At 38.7% G+C, this 25,763-nt stretch overlaps 1 protein-coding gene across 1 annotated transcript in view; it reads right to left on the minus strand.

Annotated features, from left to right (window-relative positions):
- The window catches only part of ROS1 (ROS proto-oncogene 1, receptor tyrosine kinase), a 222,077-nt gene that overhangs the window by 107,424 nt on the left and 88,890 nt on the right, over window positions 1–25,763 (minus strand). The window contains exons 9-18 of the mRNA XM_062187254.1: window positions 19,658–19,859; window positions 18,934–19,010; window positions 17,389–17,511; window positions 16,943–17,127; window positions 16,077–16,174; window positions 11,272–11,768; window positions 9,363–9,575; window positions 8,517–8,627; window positions 7,376–7,554; window positions 4,757–4,948 (exon numbers count right to left, since the gene is read on the minus strand). Of these exons, the coding sequence (XP_062043238.1) occupies window positions 4,757–4,948; window positions 7,376–7,554; window positions 8,517–8,627; window positions 9,363–9,575; window positions 11,272–11,768; window positions 16,077–16,174; window positions 16,943–17,127; window positions 17,389–17,511; window positions 18,934–19,010; window positions 19,658–19,859 (1,877 nt within the window). The remainder of the gene's footprint in view (window positions 1–4,756; window positions 4,949–7,375; window positions 7,555–8,516; window positions 8,628–9,362; window positions 9,576–11,271; window positions 11,769–16,076; window positions 16,175–16,942; window positions 17,128–17,388; window positions 17,512–18,933; window positions 19,011–19,657; window positions 19,860–25,763) is intronic.

Consider the following 25,763-nt stretch of genomic DNA (forward strand, 5'->3'; position numbering starts at 1 on the left):
CTCTGCTATGGCCTGGGAGTGCAGTGGAGGATGGCCCAAGTGCTTGGGCCCTGCACCCCATGGGAGACCAGGAGAAGCACCTGGCTCCTGCCTTTGGATCAGCATGGTGCGCCAGCCACAGCATGCCGGCCGCGGTGGCCATTGGAGGGTGAACCAACGGCAAACGGAAGACCTTTCTCTTTGTCTCTCTCTCTCACTGTCCACTCTGCTTGTCTAATAAATTGAAGAAACCAAATCAAAAAAAATAAAAATTAAAAAAATAATAAAATTTAAAAAAAAATGTGCCAGGGGATTCCAATACAATCCCATCAAGGTTGCATGTACCAATGCCATCTCACTATTCCAAGTGGTCAACTTCAGGTCACAATTGATCACACTGATAGGTCTAAGAGTCAAAGGGATCACACAAACAAGACTAGTGTCTGCTAATACTAACTGATAGAATAAAAAAGGGAGAGAACGATCCAACATGGGAAGTGGGATACACAGCAGACTCATAGAATGGCAAATGCCCTAAACAGCACTCTGGCCTCAGAATCAGCCCTTAAGGCATTCAGATATGGCTGAAGAAACCATGAGAGCATTTTAGGCATGGAAAGCCAAGACACTGTGGCAAAAAAAAAGAAAAAAAAATTCCTAAATGAAATATCTCTGTGAGTGCGATCCAGTAGAAAGAACAAGCCATTATAGGAGGAGGTACCTTTCTCTGAAGGGAGGAGAGAACTTCCACTTTGACTATGACCTTGTCTGAATAAGATAAAAGTCGGCGAACTCAAAAGGTTTTCATAGCCTTGGCAACTCATGACTAGAGCCTAGGGAGATTACTGACGCCACAAACAAGAGTGTCAAATTGTTAAGTCAACAACAGGAGTCACTGTGTACTTACTTCTCATGTGGGATCTGTCCTTAATGTGTTATCCAATGTGAAGTAATGCTATAACTAGTACTGAAACAGTATTTTACACTTTGTGTTTCTGTGTGGGTGCAAATTGATTCAATCTTTACTTAATATATGCTAAATCCATCTTCTGTATATAAAGATAATTGAAAATGAATCTTGATGTGGATGGAATGGGAGAGGGAGCAGGAGATGGGAGGGTTGCGGGTGGGAGGGAAGTTTTGGGGGGGGGGGGAGCCATTGTAATCCGTAAACTGTACTTTGGAAATTTATATTTACTAAATAAAAGTTAAAAAAAAAACTGCTTGATTAACTGAACAATGCAAATGCAGGTGATTAAAACTCAGTGGCAAATTCAGTGCTCAGAAGTCAATCAGCAGGGGCTGGAGCTGTGGCGTAGTGGGTATAGCCGCCACCAGCTGTGCCTGCATCCCATATGGGCATCGGTTCGAGTCCCGGCTGCTCCACTTCCAATCCAGCTCTCTGCTATGGCCTGGGAAAGCAGTATAAGATGGCCCAAGTCCTGGGGCCCCTGCACTCACATGACAGACCCAGAAGAAGCTCCTGGCTCCTTGCTTCAGATCGATTCAGCTCTGGCCGTTGCAGCCAACTGAAGAGTGAACCAACAGATGTAAGAAGCCCCCCTCCTCCTCTGCCTCCCCTTCTCTCTGTGTGTAACTCTTTCAAATAAATAAATAAATCTTTTTTTAAAAAATCAATCTGCAAAAACTGTGATTGAACACAGTTCAATTTTTGTATAGTGTAACTTTCTTAGTTAAGTATGTTAAGCTTTCTATTCGTACTTTTAAAACTAAATGAAAAAGGGGCCAGCACTGTGGCATAGTAGGTAAAGCCACCACCTGCAGTGCCGCCATCCCATTTGGACACCAGTTCCAGACCCGGCTGCTCCACTTCCAATCCAGCTCTCTGCTATGGCCTTGGAAACCAAGTACAAGATGGTCCAAGTCCTTGGGGACCTGCACCCACCTGGGTGACCCAGAAGAAGCTCCTGGCTCCTGGCTTCAGATAGATGCAGCTCCAGCCATTGCAACCAACTGGAGGGTGAACCAGCAGATGGAAGACCTCCCTCTATCTCTCTGTCTGCCTCTCCTTCTCCTTGTGTGTAATTCTGACTTTCAAATAAATCAATAAATCTTTTAAAAAATGAAAAAAATTAAACCTTCCCAGGTATTGCCAGTATGCCACCAAGTTGGAGAACCAATAATTTAAACCATTTTGAGTTGTATTTTCTGTTAATTGTGACCAAATACATGTTTATACAATTTACAAAGATAATACACACTGAGTGTTTATAATTGGACAGTCACATCCATATAAAGTCTTAGCTCTAGGTGACATTTGAAAACTACTTCTCACTACTTGTTTGTCTTTTTGTATTAAATCATATCTTAAATTTACATCCAGTTGTATAGGTGAGTCCTGAGAAATACTACTTCTACAAAATAGAGCTAATGTGATAGAAGTTACTATCCAAAGGCTATTATCTTTTTTTCTTTCTTTGCCTTTAAAGCATAGATATACATGTTTTATAGGCACTTATTTATGGAGTTTTTTTCAGATAAACAGAGATTGTCAGGAGCCTAACAGAGTAATAGAATCTAGGGCAGACTTAAAGTCTGAGAGGTAGCAGATAGGATTATAGCTCATGATGGCTCAAGTAATTAGGTTCATGCCATCCACATGGGAGACCTGAATTGAGTACTGTGATCTCAGCTTTAGCCTGGTTTACCCCACCCATTGTAGGCATTTGGGGAGAAAGCCATCAGATAGGAACACTCTCTTGGCTCTCTCTCTCTTTCTACTTCTTAAAAAAATAGGTACAAATTATTTTTAAAAATAATAATTGGCTGATTGTACTTCCTTATATCTGCTGATTATGAAACCTGCATGATAAATCTGTGAATAACTCAAATGAAAGAGTCAGATGAGGAGCATTGCTGAGTGTAAAATGTGTTGCCTTCAAAACATCCACCAGCATTAATGGAAGCAAATGGATAAGACATAAAATCATGGAACCAGAACACAGATTTGTAAAAGTAGCAGCAACATTTGGCAGCCTAGGAGAGGATTTGGAGTGGAAATTTAAAGAAGTGTGTCTCATTGAACGTACTGAGAAATCTAATGACTCACTTATTTATGGACATGTCCTCAGGGCCACTCCACAGCTTTCCTGGCTGCTTAGAGTGCTCAAATGACAAGATCAACAAGATCTGGAAGCGGGAAGATGATTGACAAAGCCAGGAAGATGGAGAGGAAGTTACTCTTGAGATAAAGCTATCTTCAATATGCTTTTTCAAAAATGAAAGTGCTTCCCCTAAGAATCATATGAGACACAGAAAATAGATTTTATTTATATTCAGGATCAAGCGGCTACAATATAGAATCACGGGAGGCTTTTATTATTTGGCAGGAGTGATTAGTTTTTGGACATGGTACATAAATTTATATCTCTTTTTAAATATCTGTGTTATTATCTGCATATGCAAACCAGGTCTCTCTAAATGTCTTAGGAGTTATAGCACATATATCTTATGGAATAGAGGATCGGATTAAGTGACTCAACAATTAGATTATATATGTACATAAATTTTTAATGATCTAGGAAAATGGTTTATATATATATATATACACACACATATATATTAGTCTCTACCAAAGTTTAAAAAAATTTAAGGAAAAAGGGATATAAAGTAGAAATAGTAAGAGTGGTTTATTTATCCTTAATGCTTTTCTAATTTCTAAATTTCTTACAAAGGATTTATATCACTATCATGATCAGAAAAAATAACATTTTGAAATTTAGATGGATGTCTATGCTGTAGTTAAACAGATGTAAGAAAAATAAATATTGCTTCTAAAAATGGAAAAAGTAAAAATAGCATTTGTTTTAGAAAAGCTCCTATATCAGGTATATTTTTCAGGTTAAGTTACAATAGTAAAAGCCTAACTATTAAGCATTTATTGTGAGCCCACTACTTCACATGAAATATCACATTTAATCCCAATAAAAACTGAGAGACATGATAATTGTTAGCCCTATTTTTTAGGAGATAGACACAGAAAAGTCATAAAAATATGCCTACAGATCACACAGTTTTTAGAACAGTTAATACCCAAAATTGAAAAAAAAATACCTAATCACTACTAAACAAGAAACTCTAAAATATTAAATAGAAGTTATTGGAGACAACAAAAACAGGAACAACTAAAATACTTTAAAGAGTGGATTCACTTAAAATAGGTAAAGCAAACTATAGAAATCTCCATATTATGTTTGAATTTATATAATAAATTATGACCAAAAATGTTCAAGAAAGTTTGATTATACCAAGATCCTATGATAACAGTCTTTCATTTTGGATTCTACCTTAACTATTCAAAATAAGCAGAAATTATATTACTGTATCTATAGAACAGCATCATTTGGTATTATTTTTTTCAAAAAATTATTTATTTATTTGAAAGGCAGAGCTACAGAGAGGTAGAGGCAAGAGAGAGAGAGAGAGAGAGGGAGAGGGAGAGAGAGAGAGAGAGGTCTTCCATCCACTGGTTCACTCCCTAGATGGCAGCAACAGTCTGAGCTGAACCGATCTGAAGCCAGGAGCCAGGAGCCTCTTCCAAGTCTCCCACACAGGTGCAGGAGCCCAAGGACTTGGGCCATCTTCTATTGCTTTCTCAGGCCATAGCAGAGAGCTGGATCAGAAGTGGGGCAGCTGAGACTCGAACCAGTGTCCATATGGTATGCTGGCACTGTAGGTGGAGGCTTTACCCACTATACCACAATGCCAGCCCCACTTGATATTATTTAATGGTCAGATCTTATTTTTAATTTGTTACCTTTTTCCCAGAAAACCAAGGCTGTGCCTGTAGTGTAAGGGAACTTTCTCCATTTAGTCTGGTGCTTTCAACTGAGTAGAGTGTGGTCCAATAGAGATATCCACCAACTGAATCAACTGCCATGTCATTCACCAACAGCTTCACATGCGTCACAATGTCTGTGTGTCCCGTCAACACTGACTGCCTTTGTATCTGCAAAGCATAGTAGCTTGGTCAGTTTATGATTTTCAAATGACATTATTTTTTGTGACTTACTGCAATCTTTAATAAACTGTTAAAGTTATCCATTCATTCAATCACAAATATAAGTGTACTTCAAATAGTTCATGGAAGATTAGGTGGCATTCTGCAGTAGGTTAACCCACTGCTTGGACTTCCACAACCTACAGAGGAATGCCTGGGATCAAGTCCTGCCTCTTCTTCCCATCCAGCTTCCTATTAATGTGTGCCTTGGGATTCAGCAGATGATGGCTCAAATATTTGGGCCCTTGCCACCCATACAGGAGACCTAGGTGGAGTTTCTGGCTCCTGGCTTCAGTCTGACCCAATCCTGGCTATTGTCAGGCATTTAAGGAGTAAATCAGCTGGTGGAAGCACTTGCTTGCTTTATCTCTCTGCCTTTCAAATAAATATAAACTTGTTTAAAAGTTCAGTGACAATGGAATTAAAAGATAAGTTTATTTTGCTGCAAAAAAAATGAAATCCATGAATGTGAGGGACTATAAAATAGTTTATAGAAAACTCATATAAGGAACAAACCTATGCATGAACTTTAAATTTAATTTGCATAAAATAAACTTATCTTTTAATTCCATATTTCCATGAACATTTGAAGTATCCTCATATTTATCAACACCACATGCTAAGTAGTATGCTAAGCCTTGGAAATCTAATAACAAGGAGACATGGCACCTGCCTTCATGGAGCCTATCTCTTTTGGTGTCTATAAAGAGAAGGAAAGTAAATTTGTATACCATTCATATCATACATCCAGGATCCACTTTTGTAGTACAGCAGGTTAAGCTACTGCTGTTACTTTTTTAAAAGAGCAGGAACATGTCTCCTATTTACTTTATATTCTCTATTACATCTTCTCTCAAGACTCTCAACAGGTTGGTAGTAGATAAATGACTATTGGACATGTAAATGAATGGACCTAACAAGTGCCTTCTGGGCTGGCACTGCAGCTCAATAGGCTAATCCTCCACCTGCGGCACCGGCACCCCGGGTTCTAGTCCCAGTCGGGGCGCCAGATTCTGTCCCAGTTGCTCCTCTTCCTGCCCAGCTCTCTGCTGTGACCCAAGTCCTTGGGCCCTGCACCTGCATGGGAGACCAGGAGAAGCACCTGGCTCCTGGCTTCGGATCAGCGCGGTGCACTGGCAGCAGCACGCCAGCCACAGTGGCCATTGGAGGGTGAACCAACAGTAAAGGAAGACCTTTCTCTCTCTCTCTCTCTCTCTCTCTCTCTCTGTCCACTCTGCCTGTCCAAAAAAAAAAAGTGCCTTCTGATTAGAAAGTGATTTTTTTTTTTTGACAGGCAGAGTGGACAGTGAGAGAGAGAGATAGAGAGAAAAGTCTTCCTTTGCCGTTGGTTCACCTTCCAATGGCCGCCGCGGTTGGCGCACTGCTGCCGGCGCACCGCGCTGATCCGATGGCAGGAGCCAGGTGCTTCTCCTGGTCTCCCATGGGGTGCAGGACCCAAGCACTTGGGCCATCCTCCACTGCACTCCCTGGCCACAGCAGAGAGCTGGCCTGGAAGAGGGGCAACCAGGACAGGATCGGTGCCCCGATCAGGACTAGAACCCGGTGTGCCGGCGCTGCAAGGCGGAGGATTAGCCTAGTGAGCCGCAGCGCCGGCGAAAGTGATTTTCAATACCCTACTTCTTCACCTGTCGGGTGCACTGTCTTCCTTTTGCCAATTAGCCCATTCTCTACCCTTCTCCAACTTATTCTGTGCCCTCTGAGACTAATATTTATGGATTTCATCAACTAAATTGCCTTGTTCTCCGGCTTCCACTGAGGTTTAGAAAAATGGAAGCATGGGTAGAAGATCAGCACACAGGAGAGAAGAGAGGGTAAGTACTTAATTTCTCAGCTCCCTCTTCCATACCATACATGTTGGTAGTGCCTAGATTTCCACGCCCAAGGTCTCAGTCCATGTCATCTGCAACTGTCGCCAGGTTCATCTCCTTCTTCTCCTTGCCTCTCACACCTGGAGTTCTACCTTCCCACACTTGCCAGCCCAGGGGATGCTTTGCCATCCTTTGTTCATTTTCCCTAACTTTGTCTATACCTTTGGAAACAGTCCTTTCACTTAATTCCCTTTCATGGTGCCTTTGAGCATGCTGTCTTCTGGCCAGCACACTGATCCACAGTCAGCCTTTTAGTGTATTTATTTTAAAACATTATTGAAAATACATAACTGTTATACCAAACAGCACTATAGAAGTTCCTTTACACAGAAATGCATTTAAAACTAAATAAGTTTAGAGATAAATATTAAATAAATGATAGCATAGGTAGTACACACTTTTTTAAAAAGTCATTAAAATGATGTATAAGTTACTGAGATGGGCAGGAATGATTCCAGAACACCCAGAATACCAGGCTTTAACTTACCACATATGTCTTTCCAGCCCAGTAGAGAAAGTGGCCTAGCCACTCAAAAGCTAAAGCCCCTGCTCCTGCAATATTGGGTATGTGATAATTTTCTGAGATATCCGTCCCATTCATCAGCCACACATAAACGTCACCTTTCATGTCACTGTAGTAGAGGCTGTTGTTATACCAATCCATGTCTCAAAACAAAGGGAGTTGTTAGCAATTATTTTTCATGTTTGTCAATGAAAGCATGGCAAATCAACAAATCACATAAAAACTGCCATATAATATTAAAGTACACACTGACATAGATACCTACTAGAACGTCAGAGATCTGACAAGAATATTTTGAAATGTTTTCCAGAAATCTTAACCCCTGGGCCTTGGGAGAGGAGTTACTGTGCACTGAGCATCTTTTTGCCAAACATTGTCCCAGGCACCTTTCCTATCTCTTTTGATCCCTATGAAGCAGGAATTATCCCCATTTTTGAGATGGCAACAAGATTTGAAGAGTTAATCTGTTCTACCTGAGGCTTCAGAGATGAAAACAGGGAAGCACCCAGATTCAGGCCAACTCCAAAGTGGCATTGCCTCTGAAGTCCAACTCCTACATTAGTCAGAAAGGTGGTTGCACTTTTAATGGCCAAGTAAACAGATAAAATATTATTAGATAATCATAGAAGCTGTCATCTTCAGACAACATCACTGTTATACCACCCTTCATCCTATTGCCTTCTTGGTAAAATTATTCATTCATTACTTAATGGTCCTCTTTGTCACCAAATCTTTCTTACACCTTGTTAAGAACTCTATTCAGTAACTCCTTGCACCGGTCTAATAGCTAATTCATGGTACCTTGCAAATAGAAGCTGTCTTAGTGAAACAAGATAGGCTATTACTGTGAGACACTATAGACAGATTAAAATACATGAGCATTATATTACAGCCTCCCTGAAGTGGGCATAAATCAATAAATAAACCCGCAGTTGTGAATTATTAAATAGCACTTCTACTTGAAAATTGTTTTACCAGCTGTAGAGTTCAGTCAATATCTTTTCTTTTCACTATTGATCTAGCACCAAAACACTTGATTCTTTTGATTTATTGAGTAACTTGGGAAGTCTTATGAGTTCCAAATGAATAAGGAGTTTATGTTTACCTGACACATTTCCTATATCAGAGGATAAGAACTCTCCTGGGCCAAAGCTATTTAATGGTTTACTCCAAAGCCCATCTTCTTTCACAGCCATGATAAATGGTGGTTCTGTAGCTGTTTGATTAAAAATAAATTAAAAGAAACATCACAGAAAGCATGATTTATAGGTACATGTCTTATACCCTACCATTTCCTTTATAAGGGAAAAAATATCAATATTTTAAAAACTACCATGGAAAGATATAAATAGCTTTATCTGCTTAATAGAATTATCCATCATTTTAAGGAGACCTTGATTTTTTACAGAAGTATTAAAATCGAATGTGGAGGGAAATGTGTGGTGATACTTCCTGTATAACTGCGTCATGGTCATGGTAGAATTTTTTTTTCTTTAGCTATTATTTGCCGTGGCCCCATTTGGAGGACCCAGAAGTAACTGTCCTAACTACAGCAATATAAACAGTACAGTTTTCCTTCCATTTTCCTTCAGCCAAAAGCATAGAATTCAACACAGCCCCTCAGCTTTTCTTACCAAGGCCTTTTGAGGTCAGGAATACTATTGCTTAATAAACCAAGAAAGAGAAGAAACTCACAAAGTAGAAGGAAATGATAGCATTTCCAAAAAAAAAAAAAAACTTAGAAAGTTAAAATAGAATATTAGAAAAATAAATTCGATATCATACAGTGCTTAGTTTGTTTTCCTATTCTCAGATAACAAACATATAGTCAAGAGGTCAGCATATCCACATTGCAATATCTTGACCACATTTGAGGCCAGGAATTTTAATGCATACTCAGGCTAAGCCTCTTTTTGTCATAATCACTCCCTAAATCCCGACATTTTCTCACCTGGCACGAGGGTAGTGCCTACTGAGGGCTCTGACCAGGGTCCTGAGCCTTTAGGCGAACTCGCTCTCACAGAAACCTTGTATTTTGTAGCACTCTGCAGCTCAGGTACATTAAGCATGGTTTCACTTAGGTTAGAAAAAACATGAGTGATTTCAGGAAGATCTTGGGTTGACACTTTCACCTCGTAAGTCCAGTTCTGCCAGGCGGAAGGGCCTGATTAGAAGAGTTCAATAAGATCACTAACCAGAATGATAACAACAAAGGCATCATCAGTAAACTCACAGAGAGTCATTGGACAGTAATACCTGTGATCCCAAGAGGACAGTGGCCATCTCTACCCTGCCACCCATCTTGCTTCATTGAAGAAGTCATTATTCCCAAAACATGGGACTGTCCTTCAATGAAAGCTGCATATGTGTCTACATAGAATTGTCAGAAGGATTCTTTATCACTAACAAATATCACCAGGCTCCCAATAAAAAATGCTTAATCTTGAATCTAGAATATAATTCTCAGTGTTTGTTCAGTGCCTTCCTCCAAGAAGTCCAGTTAATATCAAAAACATTCTATTAATTTTCAGACATCTTCCAGAAATGCGACAAACACGAAGAATTAACTTTGTCTTAAAGTAAAAAGTCAATGTTTGCTTGGGACTGGCGCTGTAGGCAGCGGGTAAAGCTGCTACCTACAGTGCCAACATCCCATATGGGTGCCAGTTCGAGTTCCGGCTGCTCCAGTTCTGATCCAGTTCTCTGCTATGGCCTGGGAAAGCAGTAGAATATGGCCCACATCCTTCAGCCCCTGCATCTGCGTTGGAGACCCAGAAGAAGCTCCTGGCTCCTGGCTTCAGATCAGCATAGCTCCAGCCATTGTGGCCAATTGGGGAGTGAGTTAGTGGATGGAAGACCTCTCTCTCTCTGCCTCTCCTTCTCTCTCTGTGTAACTCTGACTTTCAAGTAAATAAATAAATCTTTAAAAGAAAAAGTCAATGTTTTCTAAATGTTTACTCTTATCTAAGGGACCAGGAGTTTAGCAAACAGACCTACTGCCTGCTCCTGTAAATCAAGTTGTATGGGAACACAGTTACAATTTTTTATTTACATATTATGTATGGCCATTTTCACACTACAAGGGCAAAGTTGAGTAGCTGTGACACACTCAATCTGACCCACAAAGATGAAAATATTTACTCTCTAACCCTTCCTCTGCAGAAAATTTTTCTGCCCTTTTTGCTAGATCCTGTTCTGAGGGTTCTACTTCTGCAGCTTAATTTAATTTATATGACAGTACCACCAAAAAACTAATATTCTCACTTTGCTGTTGTGGATGTCAAGGTACAAAGTAATTAAGTAACTTGACCACATTCGTTCTGAGTATAAATGGTAATTATTATTGGGTAACTTATTACCCATGATTAGGTAAGTTTCTATAATTCTGCTGGCAGGAATGGTATTAATTCCATGCAGGCTGACTCCAGAGCACAGCTGCTTACCCTCCAGACACACTGCCGCCCCACAGATGGAAGTTCAAATTCAGAGTTTTAGAGTTGCTCAAATCCATGCAAGATGTCAATGGATTAAAATAAAAAATCTCAACCCAAGTGTTCTATCCTCCTAGCATTATAATATACTCACTCTGACTAGACTGTCAGAGTTTAGCTCCTAGTAGATGCTCAAAAAATGTTTACACATTCTTTGGGGTATATAGGTAAAGAGAGTCTCCTAACGTGTAACTCAGAAATGTAGAACAAACATATAAACTTTTTTTGTTGTTTTAGCTCAGTAGCTGCTTCTGGTTGATGGCTGAGTAGCCACCTATGGGCTTTCAAACTTGAATCCCATGCCAAGCAGTTCCAGGCTTCCCCTTCTCCAGAGAGGCCAGTCATTGACCCTGCGAACAGCACACTCACTGGCTCCTATGGCGAGAGCAGGAGGCTTCCACTGAACCAGGGCCTGGTAAGAACCAAACAGCACGGAGAGCTCCTGAGGCCGGGCTGGCAGAGGGTGCATCTGGATGGATGAGCTGAAGATGACCAAGTTACCAAACCCAAATTCTTCAATGTGACTTAGGTCACACCCAACAATGAATTCATTAAAAGACATTGAGTCTTGCTGGAAAACAGCCTTGCCATCTGTGACAAGGAAGTCATTGTTCTCACAAGCAAAGCTCTTCACCTCAGTAAAGGGGACATGAGGTAGAACAAGATGGGAAGCAGAGCCATCCAGAAATGTTGACATGAAGACTTGGGCGGTGTCATTGAAGTAAATGATTCGCTTGGATTGCGGCTTTACTGCAAAGTCCTTTAAGGTGAAACTCTCCACAATACGCACAGCTGGAGTGTCCTGAGCAGATGGCATGGGGAGATTCACTCTGTAAATGCCGTCGTTCAGGAGATAAAAGACATACCTGGCACAGGAACAAAAGATGCCCAATGTGATTCCATGCACGGGTGGCTGAGCATCCTCCTGAGCTAACTGCAATATCCTGTTGCAATAGTCAGAAACATAGATCTCTGGAGTCCCTAAGAACAGGATTTCCCAAGGTTCAAAGGGAAAGGTGATTAAGTTAGAAGTTGGGGATTGTCAAATTTTAACCTCACCTAGTCTCAATTATTTTAAGGGATTTTTAAGGAGTCAGAACTTAAGAACAGAAAAGGTCTTTAAAATGTTTAAAGGAAACAATACTATTTTAAAATTATGTAGCTAAACATGTTATCTATTGTAACACACTTCTTGCTAAAACATACAAATTCTCTTTTTAATTTTTATTTTATTTATTTGAATGGAAGTATGACAGAGAATGCTACAGACTTCCTATCTGCTGATTCATATAAGACTAATCTGTCAATAAATTTTGTCATGCATTGTGAATGATAAATGGAAGAAAACAAAAATATTTAAAAGAATTAAAATTGCATAGTTCTTCCGCTATAATTATGCAGCATAACTACTTTGTATTTGTAACAGGCCAAAGTTGTTTTTTTTTTTAATATAAACAAGTGAGTCAGACAAGAAGGCTACCATTTACAAACCATGAAGAAATATCTCACAAGTGAGCCAAGCAGCTACTAGCAATTAGGAGAAAAGAATCAATGGAGGAATTTAAAATTATAGCTAACTTAAAGCCAAACTTCGTGGTAACGAGGAGGCAGGTAATCCTTTAATAACAAAAAAGAAAACATACTACCAAAATATTCCATTGATTATCAAATCTATAAGTAAAACTTTAACTAAAACAAAACCATTCATTTGGATGTACTAACTTAGAAATTGTGAACAGGGAGCCAAATGCTAACAAAAATATACTTTCGCTTAGTAAGTTCTTCTTATCACAAACCCATGGATTGGCTGCATTCCAACCTCTCATCACAGCTGTCAAATCATTTCCCTTGTCCATATTTGGTGCTGCTCTTATTGCCCTTGATGACTAATCTTTATTTTATCAACAGGCTCAAGGCTCCCACTCAGTGTTAGAACAATATCTGAGATACAAACTCCATTGTGAGATATGAAGCTGTGTTCTTAACTTCCTGCTTTTGTTTCCCAGGTTCAAAATAGATAATAGAATCTGGGGGAATTTCAGAGTAGACAGAAGAAAAAATATTGTGGTTAAAGATGAACGATTCCTGCACTGAAGTGGGGAGGAGTTCAGGTCTTTAACCCTGATCACTGCTTTGGAAGGGAAAGGAAAGGAGAAGGAGGATGAGGAGAGCTGGCACGTGGGAGAATTAGTGCAGACAGAGAGGGAAAGGAGCAGGCTGCTGGCACCGTGGCTCAACAGGCTAATCCTCCGCCTAGCGGCGCTGACACACTGGGTTCTAGTCCCGGTCGGGGCGCCAGATTCTGCCCTGGTTGCCCCTCTTCCAGGCCAGCTCTCTGCTGTGGCCAGGGAGTGCAGTGGAGGATGGCCCAAGTGCTTGGGCCCTGCACCCCATGGGAGACCAGGAGAAGCACCTGGCTTCCTGCCTTGGGATCAGTGCAGTGCGCTGGCTGCAGTGCACCAGCCACGGCAGCCATTGGAGGGTGAACCAACGGCAAAGGAAGACCTTTCTCTCTGTCTCTCTCTCTCACTATCCACTCTGCCTGACAAAAAAAAGAAAGAAAGAAAGAAAGAAAGAAAGAAAGAAAGAAAGGAGCAGGCTGCAGGGGGAGGAGAGAGGAAGAAGAGATGAGGTTTACAGCAAGTACAAACTCCATGAGTGGGTAATCCAATGGTGCAAAAATAACATCAGAATGAACCAGTGCCCTTTGGGAATACTGCATACAACTGTTGCTATAAGTTACAAGCTGATTTTTACAAAAACCCTCCCATCATGGAATAGAGAGATGATTATGATATAGGCAGGATAAAAATCAATTAGGTTTGTAAGCTAGAGACCATGCCTTCTCCCTGCCCCATTTGTGATATCATGCTCCTATCTAACCACACCTGGATGCCCACCTGCCAATCAGGCTATGAAACCACACCCCTTTGGAAGTGGATAAAAGGCCTAAAACTGGCTCTTCTTTTTTTCCTTTTCCCTTTGTTCGCCATTATGGACCTTTGTTGCCCTTGTTGCCCCGCGTCTTCAGGGCATGTGGCCTTTCAGGCTGCCTGTGCTCTCTGTCTTCCCTTTGCAGCCCATGATAAGCTGCTTGTAACTGCTTTAACCAAACACTGCTGCACATGGCTTTGTCCTACTCTCAGCTGGGTATGGATCTAGATGTCCCTTTCTCCTTTAGATAGAGCCTGCACTCCCTTATACATTTCTCTCACTGAATAAAAAGCATAAAACTTTCCATGTCATCTGGTCTATTTGAGCCAGGATTCAAAATTATCTGAATTCATGGCAAGAACCCACAAGGCTTATTATTAAGGGAACTATTAATAAGCAAATCAGTATCATTTAGAAGATGGGTTCTAGAGCTAGAAGTCCAAAACTGGTTCCAACATAAAAGAGCTGTGTGATCTCGAACAATAACCAAATCAATTATTCCCTTATCTCTAGAACTGGGGTAATAAAAATATCTTCTTAATAGGGTTTAACAAGGCTAAAATGAATTATTAGAAGTAATACACAGGGACCAGCGCTGTGGCACAGTAGATTAATCCTCCACCTGCGGCGCCAGCATCCCATATGGGCGCTGGTTCTAGTCCCGGCTGCTCCTCTTCCAAACCAGCTCTCTGCTGTGGCTTGGGAGGGCAGTGTAAGATGGCCCAAGTCCTTGGGCCCCTGCACCCACTTGGAAGACTGGGAAGAAGCACCAGGCTCCTGGCTTCAGATCGGTGCAGCTCTGGCCATTGCAGCCAACTAGGGAGTGAACCAGTGGACAGAAGACCTTTCTCTCTGTCTCTCACTCTCACTGTCTGTAACTCTACCTCTCAAATAAATAAATAAATAAAATCTTAAAAAACATAAAATAATAAAAAAAAGAAGCAATATACTTAGAAGCACATATTACATATAAATATTAATTGCCATTATCATTTCTACCCACATTTTAAAACTTAAGCACAGATGAACTTTTCCTAATGAATAAAAGAACCATTGAAGACCTCAATGTGAGATACACTGACTGATTTAGTGAGTGAAATTCATTATCCTCAGGATGAGTCATTTTATGTAAATTCCAACAACAAGGGTACATTTCATAGGATCTTAGACCTTTACAAATGGGGAAAACAAGATCTAGAGAGTCTAGAGGTCTTGCCTTCCAGCACAGAAATTTCTTTAAAAATATTCTATAATGCAGTAATGTAGAAAATCTCAGATGCTAAAATAAATCTCTGATAAATTATAAATGATTAGAATGGTTTCATATTAAATCAATAATAAGCAATCTTTTTTCAAGAAGGTCAAGTTGTGAAAAACAGAATGTCATGGGTTACGTTTTTTCATTCTAGACAAAAGCAACTTTATTCCTACAAAAAAATTTATCTTATGAACATTGACCATGCTTATTAATGATTAACCTGCTCTTATTTAGTCATCTTTAAGAATAATCCCAGAATAACTTTCTAATTTTCACCCTCACACTCATGTGCAATTGTAGTTTATGTACATACACAGTGAATACCTCATTTCATCTTCAAAATAACCCAAGTAAGTAAATACTATCTTTCTTATATGGATAAACCAATGGTCACAGACATGAAGTTACTTATTCAAGGTCCCACTGCAATTTAGCATCATACTGAGCTAAAGTATGTTCATTCTATTTGTGATGAAGAAAAACAAGTTACTTATAATTGAAAATTTTTAACTTGTTATTAGCCATCAATTCTTTTTGCCTATAGTACCTGTTTTCTTAGTAAATCAGACCCTCAATAGGTATGAGAACCAGACCACGGAGATGAACTAGAGCTGAATTGTCTAGCAAAAAGAAAGGGTTCAATGAAATGATTTTACGTTGGGTGTGCTTAGGTGGGCAAAGAGACTGAGTCCCAGCTTAAAGAATAGACAAGTCCAGCACTAGAATCCAAATCCCTGAGTCCCAAATACTTTCCCATATATTTTTCTGTGAAGGAGATAGAAAAAACTACTTAACTAGAGGAAAAGCTTGAGAGAAACTTCCTCTTGGCTCTAAGAATGAAAACTTGCCTAGATTTATTTAGACTTACCTGAAATAAGATGTGTAGATTGGCCCATCTGTTACTACAGTGTCTCATTTGCAAGCAAGTTTCCCGGACATTTTTGCCAATGGAAGGAAATTCATATTACAAAGTAACACTTACCCATTGTAGGAATCAGCCACAATTTTTTGAGGTACATTATTAGAAGGAAGAGGAATTTCCATAATGCTTGAACAATTCTCTAAATCACAGACACATACCTAGAGAATCAAAAATACATAAGGGGGATTAATGTCTTTCTATACTCAGTTTGGTTAGCATGTATTTCCTGGGCATCTATTCTGTGTTTAGAATTGTGCTAGTCACTGAGAACATTTCAAATCAAATTAAGGGAAAAAAAGCTCTTAAAAGGCAGTTTCATAGCCTATATCCTTATGAGTCTATCCCTATTGATTTGTAATCAATGGATTACAAATACTCACCTTCCTGCCTTGCTGATGCTCTCAACTATTTTTAATACTTAACCTATATTCAAGCTTTTGGGCTTCTAGCCATAGCAATAGCCTTAGCTTGTTGTGATTAAGCATGTACCTTCCAAAGAAGTAGAATTTGAAATACAATCAGACTCTGTCTTCTCAAAGATTTCAGTTCTATTAAATTTTCAGAGACCTACTAAAGTTACCCCTCGCAACTACACAATATAAAATGCTCTCAACAGATTTTGATTGGGATAGGCTATCTTACCAAGGACGCCCCTATCTTATGGAAGATGAATTATTGGTAGTATAAACTAATGACTCTGAAAAATCCCAATAAAAGATGACTGAAGAGTAGGTCAGGACTGGTATTAGATAAAGGCTAGACCCTCTACACACCAGATCTATGATTCACTGCTGACCTAGTATATAAAGCATAGTAAGTACTCAATGAGTATTTATTTAATGAGATAATTTATGTTTACTTGTAAATACACCAATATGTGCACATCAGTATCAATATCTAGCTATGTACTTATTTCTTAGACTAACCCGTTCATCCATGATGAAATACATTCTCTGATAAAGCCAATCTATGGAGATAGAAGAAATTAATCCTGAACCTCTATAAAAAATTCTCAGATCAGACACATCAGATATGTTGGCAGCTTTCTTCACCCAAATGAGAGGTCCTTCAGAGAAATATACAGCATGCTGGTGGACATTAATTGATATTCCTAGAAGAGTCACACAAGTACACCCACATTATTATATAACAACCAGGACAAAAAACTTACATGAAAGAGAAATGATTTCTTCAAAGTTTAAGAGATTACAATAGAAGTCCGTCTGTTTCAGAAGAAAATATTCTTCTAAATTCTTCTGTTATATCAGAATTTTAAAAGAATGTATTCTACAGACATTAGAAAACATTTTTCTATCTAGATGTCTGGATCTTTTTCTTCACATTAAGGAAACATATCATCTATTATACTGACCTGTAATATTATGGTGTATAGCATCTGACCAAAGGCAATGTGCTTCATCTACTAAGTGTTTTAAAGATCTCTTTCTTAGTGACATTTTTCTGGATAAAAAAAGCCACTGTTCCTCTTCTTGGACTGAAAAAAAAATGATTTGCAAACAGATAAACCAACCATATGTACACCAACCCAAAAATGATCAAGACTGCCCTTCAGAGAAAGGGAAGTAGTACATGACAGAGGCTGATCAGATTTTCTCAGAACAGACAGGAATATTTCATCTATGGTATAATACACATTATTTCTTGATTGGGGTAGGAAGTACAGTGGCAATCAAGTAGGACTTTTGTGTATATACCCTTAAATGCCCCCAAAGTAACATCACTTCAAGTAACACCATTTTCAACAGTCTTGCCCTAAATAGGAGTTCAGGTCATCATTCTCAGCAAGGAGAATTTTCTTGGTGGAAGTGGTCCAGCCCAGGTCAGAGTGGTTTGTTGCATAACACACGCACATAGATATAAATTGCTTGTTGTCTTCAACACTATCTCCCTTGAGCTTGGAGTAGAGTTATTTGAGTTATCTATACTTCATTTTGTGTTCAGCTAGAGACTGATGCATGGTACATGGGTAACACTTTCAGGACAATTAATGAATATTATGCAATAATCACAGTAACAACATCCTTAACCCTCCTCTATATTTAACTTGCCCTTTGGACATACTTATTACATAACCACAAGCCTCTACCTTCCTAGAGTCTAGGAACAGCCAAAAAACTAAAGACTGGTGATAGATGACATTTAATAGCCACTGGCATAAGCATCTGCAAGTTAGGATAAAGGGTGGTCAAGTCAACAAATTGGATTCTGGTAAAAACAGAAAACAGACTCCTAGAATTCAGAGTCTACATGTTATTCAAAACTCATTTACTGGTTTCTCTTAAAAATTTCTAGTGCTTCTTAGAAAACACTTCTATTTATTATTCTATTCACATGGGTATCATACAGTAAGTATTCCTCACTCAAGGCAACTTTTACAATATTAAAGCCCAAAAAGAGTGTTTATACAATAATGATGAGGAAATTTGGAAAATAGGATATTGAAAATCGAACAATGCAAATTATTAAATTCCAGATATATTTAATAATCTTAAGATGATTGGCAAAAAAGATAGCTGATATGAATTAAATGACAACACATAATGTAAATTGGTGTGTATATGTGTCACAATTACTTAAATGTGCAGTATGAGGCACAATTACTAGTGACTTTAGCTGAATCCAAGGAACTGGTTGAGGCCATTTTTTAAATCCCTAATTTTTTTTCATTCCATTTTTAAATTCCTAAATTTTAATGTGAAAACTTGGAATATAATTATTTATCTCTATTTGTCAAATACTAAAATTCATTTAAAACTGAAAACTTACCAAGTACCCCAAAGACTATTCACTTGGGCAGAAAGGGTAGGATCTTAAGGTCTACCAGATGACCCAGACCTGAACCTGCTCTTGCCAATCCCCATTCCCTTGTCACACAAGGAGCTACCTTGGGCCATACCTGCCGGGGATGAAGTGGTAATACTAGATTTTGCTTCCGGCCCCTCACCAACTCCATTTACTGCTGCAACAGAAAACCTATTCCAAAAACAATTTGGAGAGATATGTTTCATATGGCATGGTGTGAACAAGAGATAAAAATAGAAGGAGCAATAGCAATTCTATTTAAAGGACAATGTGGCAATGCTTGTATTCAGTTACTTGGTGCCACTGCTCAGCACTAAAACGAACATCAATCATGTCCTTGTTTGCATTCCCCATGGAATAGTTCAGGGTCACTGGGGTCAAAAACTGAACTCTGCTATCTGCATGACCCCTATTCCTCCCCTAATTTAAAGAAGTCTTAGTAAATGTCAGAAAAGCTAACAATAATAAAACAATTCTCTTAAAGATTAATAAATATACTATTAATAGAATTTCACCTCCTTCTTTTGTGTTGGGTTACATGCAGAATAACATTTTTGGTGTTGATGATGTCTTTATTAGCCCATAACTATAAGGGCACTTCAAATAGAAAAAATTTACTTGAGGATATTTTTGCTGAGGATTTTGTAATCGAATATGCATATAAGCTTGAGGAAAACCACAGCAACTTCAACCCAACAGCATGGAATCAGTGGCATCTCTCAAAATGGATTTAAACCATTTTTAAGTCATATTTTGTAAGTATTTATCATACCTGCAACCATGCTGCCCACATTTCCCTTTGCACCCTTAATTCTTACCTGTAGGTGGTATTTGGTAATGTAGAATAAAACTGGAAACTTGTTCTCTGCGTCCCTGAATCTAACTTTTGATTTTTGTTGATCAGTCTTAAGTTATAACCCAAAATCGGTCCACCTGGGAATTGAGGTGGATCCCAGCTGACTTCCACAGTATTGGGACTTGAGCTCTCAATATTCGTAATGACAGGGGCAGTTTCAGGAACTGGAAGATATAATGATGACACAGTTAACAGAAAAAATGGTCAAGGTTGATTTTTTTAAAAAATAGAATAGGCAAACATTTTGGTTCTTAAAAGTTAACAAATGAATGGAAGGGGAGAGGGAGCGGGAAAGGGGAGGGTTGCGGGTGGGAGGGAAGTTATGGGGGGGGGGGGAAGCCAGTGTAATCCTTAAGCTGTATTTTGGAAATTTATATTCATTAAATAAAAGTTAAAAAAAAAATAAAGGATTCAGGCTGGCAGAACTAATCATGCTAAAGGAAACAACTTTGGGCAATCTGAAATAGTAACACAACTTCAGTATTAGTTGACTATGATGTGGTAATAAATACTACATTACTCTTAAGGCAATAGAGTGAAATTATTTAAACCAATATTCGACACTTTTAGCTCAACTCTATCACCCATAAGGCAATAGAGTGAAATTATTTAAACCAATATTCGACACTTTTAGCTCAACTCTATCACCCATAAGGCAATAGAGTGAAATTATTTAAACCAATATTCGACACTTTTAGCTCAACTCTATCACCCAAATTACCATTGCCTAAATAATTTCCATGCTTGTCAAGGAAGGATTTTTTTGTTTGTTTTATTTGGGGAGTCTTAATTCAAACCCAATGGAGTAATCATATAGAAGATACGTATTTGGCTACAAAATTAATTTCATTTTCTCCAAAAATTCAGATATTTTATGTAATTTACCATTAAATCAAGCAAGGTGTTAGAAACAAACATGTAAAATGAGAGAAATGCATATCTGCTCCACTATAACAGTAAAATTAGTCATAAACTAAACCTGTCCTATCCTAAGCACTTCACAAGGACATAAAACAAAATGAAGCTCAAATGGTTCTATGCTTTGTACAATTTCAAATAGTAAAGTATGAATCAATGCACTTGCATTTTTTGTGTCTGGTGGGTTCTTTTTTTGTTTGTTTTCCACTTGCTTGATTTTATTTAGTAAGGTTTTTCTAATATAGATTTTCTTCAAGGGAATAAGGATGTAAAAATACATCCTGACTCTGGGAAGGCTCATTCAGAACCAAACTTGGAACTGTCCAATGGCAATAAATATAGAATGCCAAGGTAGATAGAGAAGCCTACATAATGCTAAAACAAAAGGAAGATTGCTCTTGGCATAAGAAATGATCTTCTCTCATATCACAGGCAATATATTGAAGCTTTTTACATTTGAGTACCATACAAAGTAAAAAACAATACATGAAAGAAATTAAATAAGGAAGAAAAATAAATACAAGTATTCAGATTCACAGATTAGTTTATATCATTAACATAATAAATTATTTAGCAATAAAGTAATGAAAGTCAACAGAGTGCCTTCCCCTAGGAGGTTCACACCTCCCTTAGGATGTAGCCCATGCGAAGAGATAGATAGGTCTGGGCCTCTTAACTTACAAGGCCTAAAGCCCAACAGATTATTATTAAGCCCCTTCTGTCAGGTTCTATTTGCCTCTCAAGCAGAAAACTTAATTGTAGCTTAGACAACACCTTTCTTAGCTCCTCTAATAATGACTCTGTCCTTTGTTCTAGACCCTGTCTAGTGCACTTGGGCCTCATTCCTTCGTAATCATAACCTCTACTCTACCTCCAATGGCTCTACTCCCAACCTGTGTGTACTGATGGTCCTCTTCCCCACTTAATGCTGTATAATTGTTCAGACCTGGTTAATGCCACTCTTTGGATCATTGGTTACTATCCTCACTCTGTCTTTTATGAACTTGTCTAAATATGATCAGAGTCGGCAAACTTGGAAGGCTTCCATAGCCTTGGCAACTCATGACGAGAGCCTAGGGTGGTTACTAGTGCCCTAAACTAGAGTGTCAATTTGTTGGGTCAACAACAGGAGCCACTGTGCACTTGCTCCTCATGTGGGATCTCTGTCCTTAATGTGCTGTACATTGTGATTTAATGCTATAACTAGTACTCAAACAGTATGTTTCACTTTGTGTTTTTATGTGGGTACAAACTGTTGAAATCTTTACTTAATATATACTAAATTGATCTTCTGTATATAAAGAGAATTGAAAATGAATCTTGATGTGAATGGAAGGGGAGAAGGAGCGGGAGAGGGGTGGGTTGCGGGTGGGAGGGAAGTTATGGGAGGGGGAAGCCATTGTAATCCATAAGCTGTACATTGGAAATTTATATTCATTAAATAAAAGTTAAAAAAAACAAATTATTTAGCAATAATTGTGATGTCTCCAAACACTACAACACTCTCTTGGAAACAACATATGAGTACTGAAGGCAAAAAGATAAGTATGTGTACTTGTACTTTTTAGTAAGTGCCTTTAGTAGGATTTTGTGGCTTTTGTACAAATGAATAAAAAAAACTACATTATTCTTTGTGAATGTAGTATCATGTTTAATATGCAACACCAGTAGAGACTAGGCATTAATATCCATTTTAAAGGTAAGGCTACAGATACCCAGGAAGAGTAATTTGCCCCATATCCACATTTATAAATATCCACTTGATTTAGATTTCATTAATTTAAGCCTGGCAATATTGTAACAATTACATATAATTATATAGAGGTATAGAGAAACCAGCAACATCTAGAAAGAGTAAGGAGATTAATCTATTTGGTTCAGGTAACTTTCACTATGTATTTCCATTTAGAAATAATTTTTTTAATCCCAATAAAATCATCATTCCAGACAGAAATAATATGGTACATTCACATAGTTTATAATCAACTAGAAGGAAATTTAAGAAATAATATTTCAATATTTGGGTTGGATTAAAGAAAAATATTGTTATTTATGGGGCTTTAATAAGTAAAATAAATGTAATAATATTAAAAAAAGTTAACAAATGTAGTATTTTCACTAATACTCAAACTATGAGATACAGGGAAGGTGGTAAGATATCTTCGAGCTGTAAATCTTGACTCCTATATTACATATATTTATATTTTATTATGAATATGTCATAATAACATTGTAATATAAATGGTATATATATTTCTCAGGAGGCTTTTAAATGTTATATTCTTGCTTTTAATTTATGAAATAAAATTATCAAAAAAATACAAATAGGACAAATATTCTTTTTAAAAAGTTGTCAAAAATCTCTAGAGACCTAAGTAAGGAAAAGGTGAGGTGGAACCAGGCTAGCAAGAAGAGACTTTGGACAAAACTAGAATCAATGATTAACAAGAGCTGAAAAAGGTGCCGGGGGCCATTGGCTCTACGGAGCACACTCGTCTGACTGGTTCCAACTGGAGATGTGGGTGCAGATAAACCAGCAAGCAGAACGGTCTGCACCACTACTGCTGCCATCAGCTCTGACCACCCAGACTATCCCCATTTTCAAGGACCCGGGGGTTCCCAAGCTGCCTGAGCAGGACTGAATCACTGAATGATTGCATATTCACTGGCAAACTCCAGAAGCTACACAAGTGGCAGAGAACAGAAAGGAAACAAATGATCTAATAGTCTATCTTTCATCCATTTCTCTGCCTACATTTCTTAGTCCTCAGCTCCATGGCTGAAAACCACATTCTTTAGGGGCTGGCATTATGGCGCAGCAGGGTAAGCCACCACTTACAACAGCAGCATCCCATATCAGAGCACCGGTTCACATCCTGGCTACTCCAAACCCCACCCAAAATGCTTCTGATGTGCCTGAAAAGGCAGTGGAAGGTAGCCTAAGTACTTGGGTCCCTGCCAACTACGTGGGAGACGCTAATGAAGACTCTGGCTTCTGGGTTCTTCCTGGCCCAACACTGGCTGTTGGGGTCATTTGTCTCTCTTTCTCTCTCTTCCTCCTTCCCTTGCTCCCTCTCTATCTCTGTTAGTTCACCTTTCAAATAAATACATAAATAAATCTTAAATAAAATAAAGTAAAACCCACATTCTCTCATTTCCTCTTTCCATAGAAATGCACATTTGGATGTCATTTTGCTCTTGAGTAGACTTCTCTCCCTTAGAACACTTATGGCAAATGCTCAGCATCACCACTGGCACATTGGAGATGGGGGGAATGAGATAGTTCAGCACTGGATAAGTTCTTTTTAAAAGGTCTCTTCCTTGGTTTCAACCTTTTTCTGATACAGTGGCACAACCCTTTCCTAACTCTCAGGCTAGTCTTTGGCAGCCCCAAACACCATTGCATTACTTCTCTGTTCCATTTATTTAGTCTCTTTTGTGAACAGGGAGGAAGGAATCATCTCCCACTGAATTAGGATCAGGATATTAAAAAAAAAAAAAAAACTACCTCATTAGCATCAGTGCCCAGATATAATCTGCTCCACTTCAAGTAAGTCAAATGCCATCGACATGGCAATACACAATTATTCTCCAAAATCTATACACATGAAACCCTCTCTGAAAGGCTAGTATTCCTTGCCTAACCACTATGCTTCTTGTTAAGAAATTATCTTCAGAGGGCTCACTTAAAAAGCCAAAAACGCCATCCAAAAACATGTATTTCCCAAATATAAAAGAGAATAAGGCTATGAGGCAATAAAAGCAAAACAAATAATTTTCTGTTTGAATGTGGCTAAAAAAAGTGAGAGTTCACAGCAGAGATGTTATCCATGGAACGGGCACCAGTGTATGGGCTTGGCAAGTGGGGGGTGGGATGGGGTATGGGCTCCTATATCCACAAGAAAGGTCCCATAATGGAAAGCAAGAATAATGCCTTCTGCATTATTTTGAGTTGAACAGCTCAGGGCCCTGTACTGTGGTATTTCTCCAGCACTAGAAAATGGCCTGTCACTGGCAGAATATATGAGGCAATGCTCAGAAAAAGAGAGGATCCATTATGCTCTGCTCCGGTCAGAAACATTTCATCATGACTGTAGCCCTGTGTCCGACCTGGGGTTCTAAGCAAGGAAAATCAGAGAATAATCAGCAGAAGTGGCCACACAAAGGAGAAAATGCCCCCAACCAGATTCATTAACTACCCAACCCTGCTTACGTCCAAGGTCAAATTCAGCCTGAGGCTCTCTGCACACACAGCTGCATCCCCAGATCTTAGGCTCAGGGAATCCATCCAGCCTGGAGCCACCATTAACTTGGAGGAAGAGGCCCTAGACAACTCTCTGTTCCTATCCCTTTTCCTACCATCATTGGACTCCATGAAAGCCTTCTAGGATTGAATTCTTCGTAAAGAAGTCACATCTTCAAATGAAGAAATCAGAAAATGCCCCATTGCATATACTACTTTTAAAAATCATCTCTGATTAAATATGAAAATATACTCTCAGTTGGTCTCTCGACTCCATACTTACATTCTCTCAATCCAAGTGATATGCAGTCACCAGAATTTTCTTTCTAAAATACTGAAACAATTATTCCTCTGCTTTAAAAGCTCCCACACTCCTGACTGCTTTCTAAATAAAGTCCAAACTCCTTAGCCTGGCCTTCAACATTCTTGGTAATCTGGACCTAATTTGCTTCTCTGTGTTATTTTTATTATTTCTTTTCCTGTGTCCCATGTTTCTAGCAAACAAAACAATCACTTCCCCATTTTTATGATTTAGAATCCACTCTCCATGTAACTGTACATGTCGTCATGGGGTCCTGCCCTTCCATCTCCGCATGGCATATCCAAGTCAATAAGGGAGACTTCCCCCAGAGAAGTTTATTGATATTTTATTCCAGAAATAATCTCTCTCTCCCTTCTGAAGTTCTATAGGAACTCATCAGTGTCTCTAACTAAAATGCTTTTAATCGAGCATTATCTCCTTATTGGGGTTATTTAAGCATATGCTTTGTCTTCTCTACAAGAGATAAGCTTCCAAAGGCAGTATTCACATACCTAGTAGATACCTCATGAATATATTTTGAACAAGAGAACAATAGCATTTACAATCATGCTTTACCTAATGATGTGGATACAATCTGAGAAATGA

The sequence above is a fragment of the Lepus europaeus genome, chromosome 3, assembly GCF_033115175.1.
Source record: "Lepus europaeus isolate LE1 chromosome 3, mLepTim1.pri, whole genome shotgun sequence".
Lineage (NCBI taxonomy): Eukaryota > Metazoa > Chordata > Mammalia > Lagomorpha > Leporidae > Lepus > Lepus europaeus.